Source organism: Cavia porcellus, unplaced genomic scaffold, assembly GCF_034190915.1.
Source record: "Cavia porcellus strain 051 isolate PalLab524CR breed Dunkin Hartley unplaced genomic scaffold, mCavPor4.1 scaffold_14, whole genome shotgun sequence".
Taxonomy (NCBI): Eukaryota; Metazoa; Chordata; class Mammalia; order Rodentia; family Caviidae; genus Cavia; species Cavia porcellus.
Genome location: NW_026947497.1, coordinates 41,779,245 through 41,791,692, shown reverse-complemented (window position 1 = coordinate 41,791,692; position 12,448 = coordinate 41,779,245). Strand labels below are relative to the sequence as shown.

General features: G+C 42.1%; 1 protein-coding gene across 5 annotated transcripts in view; it reads left to right on the top strand.

The window, feature by feature from the left end:
- Nr3c2 (nuclear receptor subfamily 3 group C member 2) overlaps positions 1 to 12,448 on the top strand; it is a 323,634-nt gene that overhangs the window by 287,301 nt on the left and 23,885 nt on the right. For all 5 annotated transcript variants that reach the window (XM_063224380.1, XM_063224382.1, XM_063224379.1 and 2 more), the window contains exon 8: positions 4,392 to 4,549. In XM_063224380.1, the coding sequence (XP_063080450.1) occupies positions 4,392 to 4,549 (158 nt within the window). The remainder of the gene's footprint in view (positions 1 to 4,391; positions 4,550 to 12,448) is intronic.

Genomic DNA, 12,448 nt, shown 5'->3' with positions numbered 1-12,448 from the left:
TTAAGGAAAATTGTAGTTGAAACTCCAGTGATACATGGAGTTGCGGGAAAGAGACATGTCAGAGGCAGATGGCACAGAGGCCGATTCGCAGAGCGATCAGGACTTGGGAGAGCGTATACTACAGGAAACCTAGAGTATCGGCTTCCCCGAAGGAGTACAACTAAAGGGATGGCTTACACAGAGACAATCGAGAAGGGCAGGAAGGCTTCTAGAGGTGGGCATCTGGCAGGTACCAGACAGCCCAAAACTTGCTGTCTGGGAATGGTGCCAGATTGATGGGAAACCTTTTTAAGCTCATGGAAGGAAAGAGTTGAGGACAGAAGGTGCCAGGGAGACAGGAGAGGACAGGGTTAGCCTTGGAAAAGGTCTCAGGCACTTGTTCCTCGGACCAGAGTACAAAATTTCTCAAACACAGAGAAAAGAATCCATTCACAGGGGAAAAGAGCAAGGCCCAGAAAAATAGCAGGAGACAGTTCAGAGAGAACAGCTCTGAGGCAAGTGCTGTGGCTGGTGAGGAAACAGAAATGTTTTGGGTGTCAAGAGCCAGCGGGGAGGCCAAGGCAAGTGGGCTTTCAGAGGAGCAAGTTTTGAATGTGAAGTGGAACAGAGTGTCCAGTCCCTGCATGCTCAGCCCTCATCTGGGCCTGGATCTGGTATCAGAGGTGTGGGCAGAGGTCCAGTCTTTGGAAGAGTGCTTTGGAGAAGTGGCCTTATGAGGGAGATGGCCAAGGTGGAACAGACCCTGAGACATGTTATTTCCAACCAAGAGTGACTGGGTCTGAGGTGGATAGAAAATAAAGAGATACGGGGCGACAGTGGCGAATACTCCTGCCTCCCTGTGGAGCACCTCACAATTTGCAATTCCATTTTTTCCTGTATTATCTCACTTGATGCTAAAAGCAACCATGGGAGATTGACAACTCCACTGTAAAGTAGGCAGAAGGAAGCATCTGAGCGTTACATGCTCAGCATGTTGTGTGAGTCAGGGCCCAGACCTGAGGCTCTGGACTTCACATCCAGAGTGATTCTTGCGCTGCCAGGACCCAGGAGCCTGGGCTAATGGCCTCAGGTCAGGATGGCAGCAGGCAGCCGGCAGAAGGAAGTGTAGGCACCATCACAGAGGGGCACCCTGAGCCCTGACGGAGTGGCGCCAGCAGTGCACAGCTGTGTTGTGTTTGGCCTGCACAGATGAAGAGTCTGCTTTTGGCCTTTTGTTTTCTTTTATTTTCATTGGATCTGACTGCCCAGGGCAGGGCGTGTTCCCCCCAGTGTGCCGCAGGTCCCACCATTCCTCACTACTTACGCCCAACCCCACTTCCTGTAGCTTTTTCGTTTCCAGCTCCTCATCTTGAGATAGACAGGAAAAACGAACAAACAAACAAACACTAGGCTGTTTCTCCTGTGCCATTCTCTAGTGGTGTGGACCCCTTTCCTAATTTTTTCCTTTGTGCAATATAACTTTGGAAAAGTAATCTTTCAATCCAGTGAAAATAGTTTTAGTCCACTTTCAAACCATGTCATGAGCCATTCCTAGTTCAAAAAATGTTTAAAATGTTCTGTCTAATGCAGTATAGGTTTTAAATGAAGTCTTATTTTCTAAAAATGCCCAAGTTGCTAATTCTTCACATTCTTCTGTGTCCATTTAGCCCTTTAGCCTCTAATAGATTCTGGTATCATTTTAAAGTTCCCTTAATTCATTTATTAGCTTTCAAGTAGCTCCGTGCTTTCAATTCTGAACTTTTAAGTGCAGAAAAAGTACAATGAAAAGGCAGGAGAATGTAACTAAAGAATTTCATGAGTCACAGAAACTGCAGGCTGTAGTGGGCTTATTTTGCTAATCTGTGATTGAATGCATTAAAATGGTCCCTTTTGTTTAGGAATGTGAAATTGCACACCTGATACCTTCTGTATATCAAGACAGGGTTTTTTAGCAATGACATCAAAGAATCTCATATTGTTTCTGCTTACAGAGGAAAACAGACCAACTTCTACCCCAGTTGTATCTCTGTTCTTCTCCAGCCCATAGATTCTGGATGTCCTCCAGCAGCCCTGCTGCATTTAATAAGTAAATTCAGAAATTCTGGGAAGATCTCCAAAAATTGAGGTTTTGCTTAAATTCCCTTTATTTGTTGGTTTGTTTCAACTTCTAAAAAATCTGGCTGGGAAATTGGTACGATATATTTCACTTACAGCAGTCAAATGTAAGAAATAATATTTGATGCAAAGTGTTGTACTCTTGAGACTTTTGTGTAACACAGCCATCAGAGATGGGAAGGTCTTTGATTAATCTTAGTTGCTATGTACCAAAGAATATTGGAATAGAATGGTGACATTTATTCACTCTATTTAAATGGCAGACTATTGCTTCGTGTATAGGATTACGTCCATATAAGTATCTATATTGGAAAATTAAAGGCTTGCTTTATACAGTTTTATAACAAAGACGTTAATTTGTGGATGGGCAGTATAGGATATTATTTGCAAGCTTTTAATTTCCTTTAGAAAATTTTAAGTTACCATTAAAATTTTAAGTTACCATTAAAATTTGGGTAGAAAATAAATCTGTAGTTTTACTATCAACATACTAGTTACTACCATGCTTCTTTGTTTGTATGCTTTTAAAGCAATGCTTTTTAATTTTAAACAAAAATCCCCACCCCACCTCCCAAAAAAGAAAAAAAATACCCTACTTGTTGTAAGATGATGGCATTTAACTCTTGGTGTGAAAGTCAGATATTTAAACCACAGCTAATACTTTGGCACCCACAGGAATTTGTACAGTCACTGTCGGGAATTTGTTTTTCCCTATAAAAAAGTAGATTTAAATGAACTATAAATCAAAAGTCTCAACAATTAGACTAAAAAAACAATTAGACTCAAGAAGATTATTAACATAATAGTAGAAGTTAAACTGCAGGATAATTCATATTTTTAGGATAACAGGCCTTATTTGGAAACAGAAGTTATGCCTGCTTTCAGGATTGCAGTGATACTGAGAAACTGTACAGAACTATTCCAGAGTGCTGATGACCCAAGGCAATTATTTATACCAGTTATTTAAAAAGTAGTAAATTCAATATGCAATAAACAAGCAAAAGTAAAAGCACTTTCAAACTCAGAATGCTACTATCCCAAGATGGCTTTTCATTAGGTCTTTCTCCCCTAAAAATGAAGTTCTAGGTGAGCTTCCTTTTCAGATTTGAAGCACACACAATAACCACCATTGGCCAGAGTGAACAGAAAATGGTGCAAGCAAATTTTGGAAGTGGATGCCTTTGGTTCGATCTCTGCCCCTTCCTCTCCTTCCCTTATACCCTTCCTCAATGAAGTACCTTCCCATGAGTCCTAGAAAAGGCATCTCCTTTCACCAGTTACAGGCACAGTTGATCTGCTAGACATCTCAATCTCCAGGTTTTCTTTGTGAAGGTGTGGAGGTGCTGGGGATGGGACCCAGGGACTCACACGTGCTGGGCAGTCACTTTGCCTCTCAGCTCGGGAGTTCGCACCCAAAATATTTTTTTAAGTAAACTTTATTTTGTTCAGCTATAAAACCTAGCCACTCCATAAAAGTAAGGAAGAAAGCATAATGCTTAAATTTTCTCTCTCATGGAAGGTTAAAAAATATACAATTTTCTCTCTTTGAAAATTTTAACTTGTGCCTCAAATGTGGAGCCACTGTTGGTGTTACCCCAACAAAATCTGTACCCAGACTATCTCCAGGTCATTCTGGGGTCTCAGGGACAACATCCTCATATTCAGGGGTCTTGGGGCAAAGACAGAGGAAAGTGATTTTCTGGTGCAGCATCCTGCCCTTGGGAGACAGCCATTGTCCCAGGGTGCCTGATACTTGAACTCACAGTATGAAGATAGTGCTTTCTAACGCAGCTTTTCAAATTGTCCTGCAGAATCAGAATGTATTTTCCTATCTCTGAGGTGTTGGCAAATTAGAATTCGTAAAATACTTTAATGACAGGCCAAGAGTCACGTGGCACTGTGCTTAGAGGGCAGGCCTTGAAAACAGACAGACTGCCATGTATACTACCCCTGCTCTGCCATTATTCAGTGTGTGTTTGGGTACATCAGTCAACCTCCAATGTAGATACCTTATCTGGGAAATGAGAACAGTGTAACGGCTTTGTTCTAATATTGGTGCCAAGATCAACTGAGCTAATATATGCAAAATTACACGCATCTGAGACATAGTAGTTGTTTTGTATATGTGCCAGTGCTTATCAGAATATAGCTGCTACATTCATTCAAAATTGCAGTTAATTGAGATGTAGTACCCAACCTCATAGTCAGTATAAGCTGAAAATATTCCAGGCCATTTATCTGCTAAGATGCAAAAGCTGTTTTTCGTCCTGGGAATTCATGTCTGTATTCCTTAACAGTTCCAAAGGATGGCCTCAAATGCCAGACTGCATTTGAAGAAATGAGGACAAACTACATCAAAGAACTGAGGAAGGTGGTAACTAAGTGTCCCAATAATTCTGGACAGAGCTGGCAGAGGTTCTACCAGCTGACCAAGCTTCTAGACTCCATGCATGATGTAAGTAGAGCCCTTGGTTCTTGTTACGTGAAGGACCAGCAACCACACACACACACACACACACACACACACACACACACACACACACACACGTGCTGCTGGCCAAATGAAACCAGAGAACTGAGAGTTTTCAGGGCTTTGGGAGGAGCAGGGAGGGGCGGTGTCCAGTGGGAGGCAGCAAGAGTTAAATCTGACTAAGGACATTTTTCTTTGGATAACCTTTCAAACAAACCCCATTTACAACAAAGGCTGTGGCTTTGTGCCCTGGACCAGGAATGGACCTCAGATTTGCTACAGGTGTGAGATTGAGTTTCACATTTTTGCTTGCAATTTAGGAAATGTTTGGTTAATAAAAATGTTTGCTTTAACATTGCACAAATAATGTCCATCTTCCACCACTGTTAATCTAATAACCCAATCTTTCAAAAACATTATTAGTGGTTCAGGGCCAGCTGGGTTCATCTCAGTCTTTGCCAAATTTTGAATCCTATATTCGTGATTCTTCATAGGAGTCACCTTTCTTGTCTTATGTAAATACAGAAGAAGGATTCTGAGCTTGTTTCTGATCTAATTAATTAAAGATGAAGCTGAGATTTCTATTTGTTAGCAGCTTCTACAAAATAATGATTTGGGTAACTTACTTTGCACATCATTTAAAATATGCTTCTTGTTTCGCTGTGTGAGGAACTTACCCAGTTCTGGCTCGAAGTATCTTGTATGCAGTCATGCTAAATTAGTTCTTCGTGTTTGTGAAGTTTCCATACTTTCTTTGGGAGCATTTATTATTCAGATTGGGTCTATACGAATTGAATAATAAATTATTTTTCAAATATTTCCTGTGAAGGAAAATGTTGGCAGGCGCAGCAGCCAGTATTGCATTAGGTAAGGTTCCTATCAAGATAATGGTTCATCCTCTAGGTGTCTATGCCAATAGAATGTTCTCTCTCTGGTGCTAATGGCATGGGGTTGGTTAATGAAAAAATATTATTTTCTTTTTCTTTTCTTTTTTTTTTTTTTTGTCTTTTTCCTTTTTATCAGTACTGGGGATCGAAGAAAAAATATTATTTTCCAGTGTTTTATATTGAGTCCCTTGAATGTTCATTGACTTTTGCGTTCTCTGAACTTTCCCTGTAACAAGATTCAAAATTTCTCTCAAGGTGAACTCAGTGATAAGTAGTTTTGCTTAGTGTTGGGGCTTTATAGAGTGCAATTTACTGGGAAGTCTTGGAAATCAGAGATGACGGTAGACAAGGCTTGAAGAACAGCTCATAATGCTCCATCTGAAGGGAATTTACAGACAGCTGAAGCCACATTTCCCCATCAGTTTAATGTCAAAGCTGCACATTACTTACATGAGGATGCAACAAATTCTCTGTGTTCCACTGATTTCATGAAATGGCCTTCTCTGCAGAGATTAGAGTGGGGGTTTGTGGGAGATTTTTCTTAATGAATTTTCTTAGTTGTATGGCAGGCACTAGTGCGGTACCTAAATTAATATCTAATGATTGTTACAGCACATGAAGCAGCACAGCACAGTGAGGACACTGAGTGGCCACACCTGAGGTCTGTGGGGCTCCCTCCTCTCCTGGCCATTTGTAGCACAAGCATAGTGCAAGGGCAGGACAGGAGCGCAGTGGGTAGTGGTCAGACAGTTAAGTCACAAGGGCTGGTTTTTCTGTAAAACTTACCAGAGAAAACTGGTGTCATTTGGGATTTTTAAGATAATATATGACATATGATAAACTGGGCAGATTCAAAGCACACAGTTTGGTAAGTTTGGATCTCTGATCAAGTACCGATTAGTAGATCATTGTTTATCAACAGATAGTACTGATGAAGCTATTGACACAGTAAAACTAGCAGGCACACCTGTCACCCCAAAGTTTCCTCCTGCTGTCCAAGTTCTTTCTACTTTGCTTTCTGTCTGTTTAGATCAATTTGTATTCTCTAGAGTTTCACATAAACAGTGTCATGTACGAGACTTGTTATATGTGTAATTTTACTCACTGGCTATGATCATGTTGAGATTCATCCATGGTATTTCAGTGCCTAGATCAGTAGTTCAAGGATTTATTTTGTTTTTTGAGTATTTTTTTTAACTGAGTAGTAGCCACTGTATGGATGTTCCACAATTCTTTTGTGAACTCAACTATCATGGACAGTGGGATTATTTTCAACTTGAGGCCATTACAAATAAAACTGTGTTAAGCCTTAATAGAGGAATTTTCAAATAGACATAGATTTTTCACTTTCTTGGGTACTACCAAGTAGTAGAATGTCTGTTTATCTTATAAGTATGTTTTTACTTTGTAAAGAAAATGACAAAACACTTTTCACAGTGTATGTACAGTTTTACATACCCATAGAGGTATATGAGAGTTCAAATTCCTGCCCATCCTACCTAACCCTTGGCATGTTTAGTCTGGTTGTAGCCATGTGATGGTAGCAATATCTCTGGGGTGGTATCTCACTGTGATTGCTTCATGGCTGCTTATCTTTTCATATGTTCATTTACCATCTGTCCTTAGTTACTATTCTCTTGTTGCTGGGCAAATACCCAATACCCAGAATGAAGGAAGGAAAGGTTTATTTAGCTCACAGTTTGTGGAAATTTCAGTCCATAACCAGCTGGCTCCAAAGCAGGGTGGCATGGCACAGGGGCAACACTTCAAGGCAGCAGAAGACAGCAAAAGCAACAAAAGCAAAAAAGGAAGAGAGCAAGCTTCTTTTCCTTCCTTATAATGTAAGCAGGCTTCCACACCCTAGAGCTGGTGTATGTAGGACTCATACCATTTCCGTGCCCGCCTCTTACCCAGCCTGGGGATGTTTACAAAGTAAGGACCCTGGCCCCCTGTTGAGTTACTTAGTTAAACTTCTAAATGTCTCAGGGTGACACAAATATCCACCATTACACCATCCTTACACCTTCTTTGGTGAGTTGCTTGTCAAACTCTTGCTCATTGTTTTCTGATTGTTCAGTTCTGTCTATACTCTAGATTCTGATCTTCTGTTGGATAGATATCTTTTCAATTATTTTCTCCTAATCTATAACCTTTTATCTATTGTAATTTTGAAGAGCAAGAGATTTTCATGTTAACAAACGTGTTAGTTTTCCATTTCTATAACTAATGCCTGAGGTACTCAGCATATAAAAGGTTTGACTCAAGTTTTAGACGCTTCCATCCATGATCAATTGGTTGGACGTGTGGTGTAGCAGGAGCCTATGGTGATCTGGGCACAGAGAGAGCAAGGAAGAGACTGTGATACCATGGTCTCTTTAGAGTGGCTGCCCCAATAACCTGATAACCCAATAACCTCCCCACAAGGCCCCATGTGTCAAGTTTCTTAGCACTTTCTGCTTGTACCACAGGCTGGGGACAAGGCCTCCATACATGGCCCTTTGGGGCCAATTAAGATCCAAACCGTGGTGCTGAAGTCCAGCTGGTCCTTGCTTTTTAGCACTGTGTTTAGCACTATATCTAACACATACCTATGCACACCACTGTCATAGAATTTTTAACCCAGGTGTCACTGTCCTCTGACATCCTATATCTCAGAGACCATTTTTGTAGGGGATTTTCCTGAGCATTTTTGTTGATTTCAAACTGAAGAGTAAATTTAGTCCCTCTTATTGCACTTGAACCAGGAGAAAAAAGCAGACATTTTGGAATCATTTTAATCCTAAAAACTTTTCACAGATTTTTAAGGTGGCCTCTCAGAAGCATCCTGACTACTCTATGTCTCTGCTCCTGACAGAGCATTGAAAAATAATGTGTGGCAATGAAGGCAGACCTTTTAAAGCTTCCAGGGATGCACATGGCCCACTGTCCCATGGCTCTACCATGCATGCCACAGGCTCGCTGCCCCTGGTCTACAGAGACTTCCCCTAAGTTCATGCTCACTCAGCCTTGAGACTGCCCACAGCTGTTTCCTTAGAGTAAGTTAGTGAATCAGCATTCATTAAATTTTCTTCAGGGGAGCAAAGAGCTACCGCACACCAGCTCTGTATTTAGAGCCCAGTTTTGGGTCACCTTGTAGAAAAGAGAACATTATTTCTAAGGGTCTCACACATGAGAACCATCAAAACCAATTCAATGTAGATCACAAGTTTTTTGTTTTGGTTTGGTTTTTGACTTGGGTTGGTTGTGGTTATGGTTGGGTTGGGTTGGTTGTGCTGAGTTGGGTTGATTGGTTGTTGTTGAGTTAGGTTGGCTTGGTTTTACAGCATAGAGGTTTGAACCTAGGATTTTCACACTAAGCTACATTCCCAGCCCTTTTTTATTTTATTTTTAAATTTTAAGACAGGGTCTTACTAAGTTGCCCAGAATTTTAAAAATCCTTCTACTCAGCCTCCTAGAGTGCTAGGATTATAGGTATGTGTCAACACATCTGGGTGTCGATCCCAGCTTTGCTTTTAAAATGTGCATTTGAAAAATGGGTGGGGATGTAGCTCATGTAAAAGCCTTGGGTTCCATCCCCAGTACTGAAAAACAAGTACATAGCATGCTGGATTCCACACGCCCACACACAGCGCTCAGGACACACATAGCTTTGTTCACGTGGTGCACACGCGTGTTGGCAGAACAGCAGCAGGGTGAGGGAAGGAAGACGTGAAAGAGCAGCTTGACAGTTAAGTGCTTGAATTGGGCAGCAGCCTTAATGACTGTCAGCCCTCTGAACCTAAGAACGACTTCAGAGAAAGCAGCTGTGGTGAGATCCTTAGGAGTAGATGTGTTTTTGCATCGTCAGTGTTGGATGTTGTGTGTAAAAACATTGTGATTTTTATTCTACTGTCGAGAATTGACAGTGACCATTTTGAAGCTCTCATAGGAGTCCTAATAATTTCCTGTGTGTACGAGAAGCACATTTCAGTGTATCTAATGGATTTATTGCTGACTTGTGTTTATAGAGAGCAAGGATAGACTATATAGCCAGTGTATAGAACAGAGAATATAAAAACCATACTAATAGTATCTCGAGGCAGAATTGCTCTTTTTCTATTAAAGAGTGTGCACTTGTGATTTTCAGTATGTACACTTAGCAAAAGTGCACCCTAGTTCTAGCAATATGGCTATACCTCAGAGGCTATAAAATAGGTGGGTGACATGAACCCAGCCCTGGATTAGCTTAGATTTCACTGAAGTGGCTACAGCGCAATGCAAGGTGGAAGATAATCAGGTGCTGAAATGGGTCCCCTGAGCCATGGGACACTTGATAGCATGTGCATGCTTCTACATTCCATCCTTGATTGGCAAGACTGGACTGCGGCCTGAGACCAGCAGTGCAAGTATGAGCCGAACACGTGTCCTGAGGGACCTTACTTGTCTGGGACAGGAGGATGTTGGCCTCTTTCGCAACCATTTGTGTGTCTGAAAGCACAAGACTGCCAGACAGCGTCCGGAGGTCCCAGGGCAGCAGGCTGAGTGTGTGAAGAGGTTGGCAAAGGCTGAGCAGCAGGCTGTTTGACGCGCATCCTGCGTGGATACCGAGCCTTGGGAAAAAGGTGCGGAGCCAGCTGTGCTTGGCAAGGGTGTGGAAGAGTCCTCGGGGAGGCTCAGAAAAACGTTTGTGTAGAAGAAGCCTGAAGAGTGATTTCGCAGCATTTCCAGGCAGCTGGTGGCCGCTGGAATCTCCTAGACTCTGTGCAGTGTTCCTGACGCCACATGGGAAGATGGAACGCTTCCTGCGGCCAGCAGCTGCTGTGTGCAGGCCGGGCTGTCCTTCAGAGATAGGAAACCAGCACCGTGAGGGTTAGAAACAGCTGCACTGTTCTTCGGCTCCCTCTGGACTCTTCTTTGTTGTCCTGGAAGGCATCGTGCGTGTGAGCCACACTGTCACACGTCAGGGCCATCCACCTGGTTTTGTATGAAAATGTCCTGCGTGTTTAGCAGCACCCAAGATGAAGTGTTAGGGCTGCCTGAACCTCAGCCAGGCGGATTCTGATTCTGCGTATGGTCATCAAACCTGGCTGAGAGCATGCCTGGGCCTGGCAGGCAGCCTGTGCTACTCAATTGCTCACTGTTCCCTGTGTGACAGAGGGAAGGCTCTGAAGACCCCTGCTCCATGGTGTTGTCGGGGCCACCAGGGAGAAAACTTCAGAGCCTGGGTTAAATTCTGCCATCGCCAGGCCATCATTTTCTAAGGCTTACTTCAAACAAAATCTGAGTCATTTCCTTACCTTCTTGGAAAAGGTTAATTTAAAACATCTAAATATGTTCAGTGGCTAATTGTTAGATTAAGAACAGTGCTTACCAACTGTTGGTTGACAGCCAAGCAATATCCTAAGATGCGGTTAGACCACATTTTGGAGAAATGAGAGGAAGGATCCTGCAACAGAGGAAATATATTGTATTGTAAGTTGTGGCAAAATACACAAAAGCAAATTCTACCATCTTGTTTTGAAGTGCATGATTCAGTCATGTTAAGTACATTTTATCTTGTGTAACCAATGTCTAAAATTTCTCATCTTACAAAACTTAACTTCTACGTGCATTACACAAAAGCTACCCCCTTTCCATCTCCCAGCCCCTGGCAACTACTGTTGTACTTTCTATCTCTAAGTTTGACTCTTACCTCTTCATAGGAATGGAATCTTGTAGTATTTGTCTGGTATGTTTGGCTTGTTTCCCTTAACGTAAGATCGTCTGGGTGCATCCATATTGCATCATGTGTCATAATGCTCTTATATTTGAGGCTGAGTACTACTCCTTGGTCTGCACATATCCCAAGCCGTTTGTATACTCGTCTGGCAGGGACACTCGTGTGGCTCCCTTTGACTGTTGTGAACACTGCTACTGTGAACATGGGTGGGAAATGTCTTTGCAGCCTTGCTTTCAGTTCTTCAGAGCATATTCTCATAAATGTAGCTGGTACAACCTGTGAAAATTGTATGCTTAATTTTTGAAGCAGCAACCAAACCGGTTTTCACAGCAGCTTGGCCATTGCACACTGCCAGGAGCCAGGCTATAGACTCTGCTTTATATCCTGGCAAACTTGGCTGTCATTCATTCTTTCTCTTTCATTTTTTTTCTTTTCTTTCCCTGCCTTCTCCTCTCCCTCCCTCCTTCGCTCTCTTTCTTTGCTTCTTTCTTTCCTTTAATCCCCCTCCTTTCACTGTGGCCATCCTAATGGTGAGAAGCCAGTCCCATTGTAATTTTGATTTGCATTTCTCTAATGATCAGTATCTTTTCAAGTGTTTACTGACCATTTGTGTATCTTCTTTGGAGAAATGTCTGTTGTAGTCTGTGGCCCAATTTTAATTAGTTTCTTTGTTACTGATTTGTAGAAATTTTTATATAGCTTACATATTAGCTTCTTATCAAATATATGATTTGCAGATATTTTCTCACATTCTGGTTTTGTTTGGGTATTAAAAATCTCGTATGAACTATGATAGACAGACCATAGTGGCTTCTTTTAACCCTCAACCAACAAAATCAAAGTTGTATCGAAACTGTCTTATTACAGTTCACTCAGAGAGGGGAGAAGGTATTTTTTTCTGACATCACTCTTTTCCTGTTGTTACACATTAGCCTTGCATGAGTGGCATCCCCTGCAGGGCATGTGTCATTGCTCAGGGTGGGTCCTGAAGCTGATAGGAGTGTAGCGTCCTGTAGGAAAGCTGGTGAGACATGAGGGCCTCTCCTTGCCTCCCACATCCACCTAACACCTGAGATGTGCCCTGTCTTGGGCCGAACTTTCTAGAAAAACAAAAAATTTAGGTAGAAAGAACCAGTCAGGGCCATGCTTCTAGAGGATCTCGTCTAAATCACACCTGACCCTAAGGAATCTCTCCCTAATCTGAAATGTATCTAGAGGAGATTTTGGAAGACGTCTCATTGTTTAACACCTGTGTTAATAAATCCCCTGCTTATGCGGTTGAATCTTTCTTCTCACAGC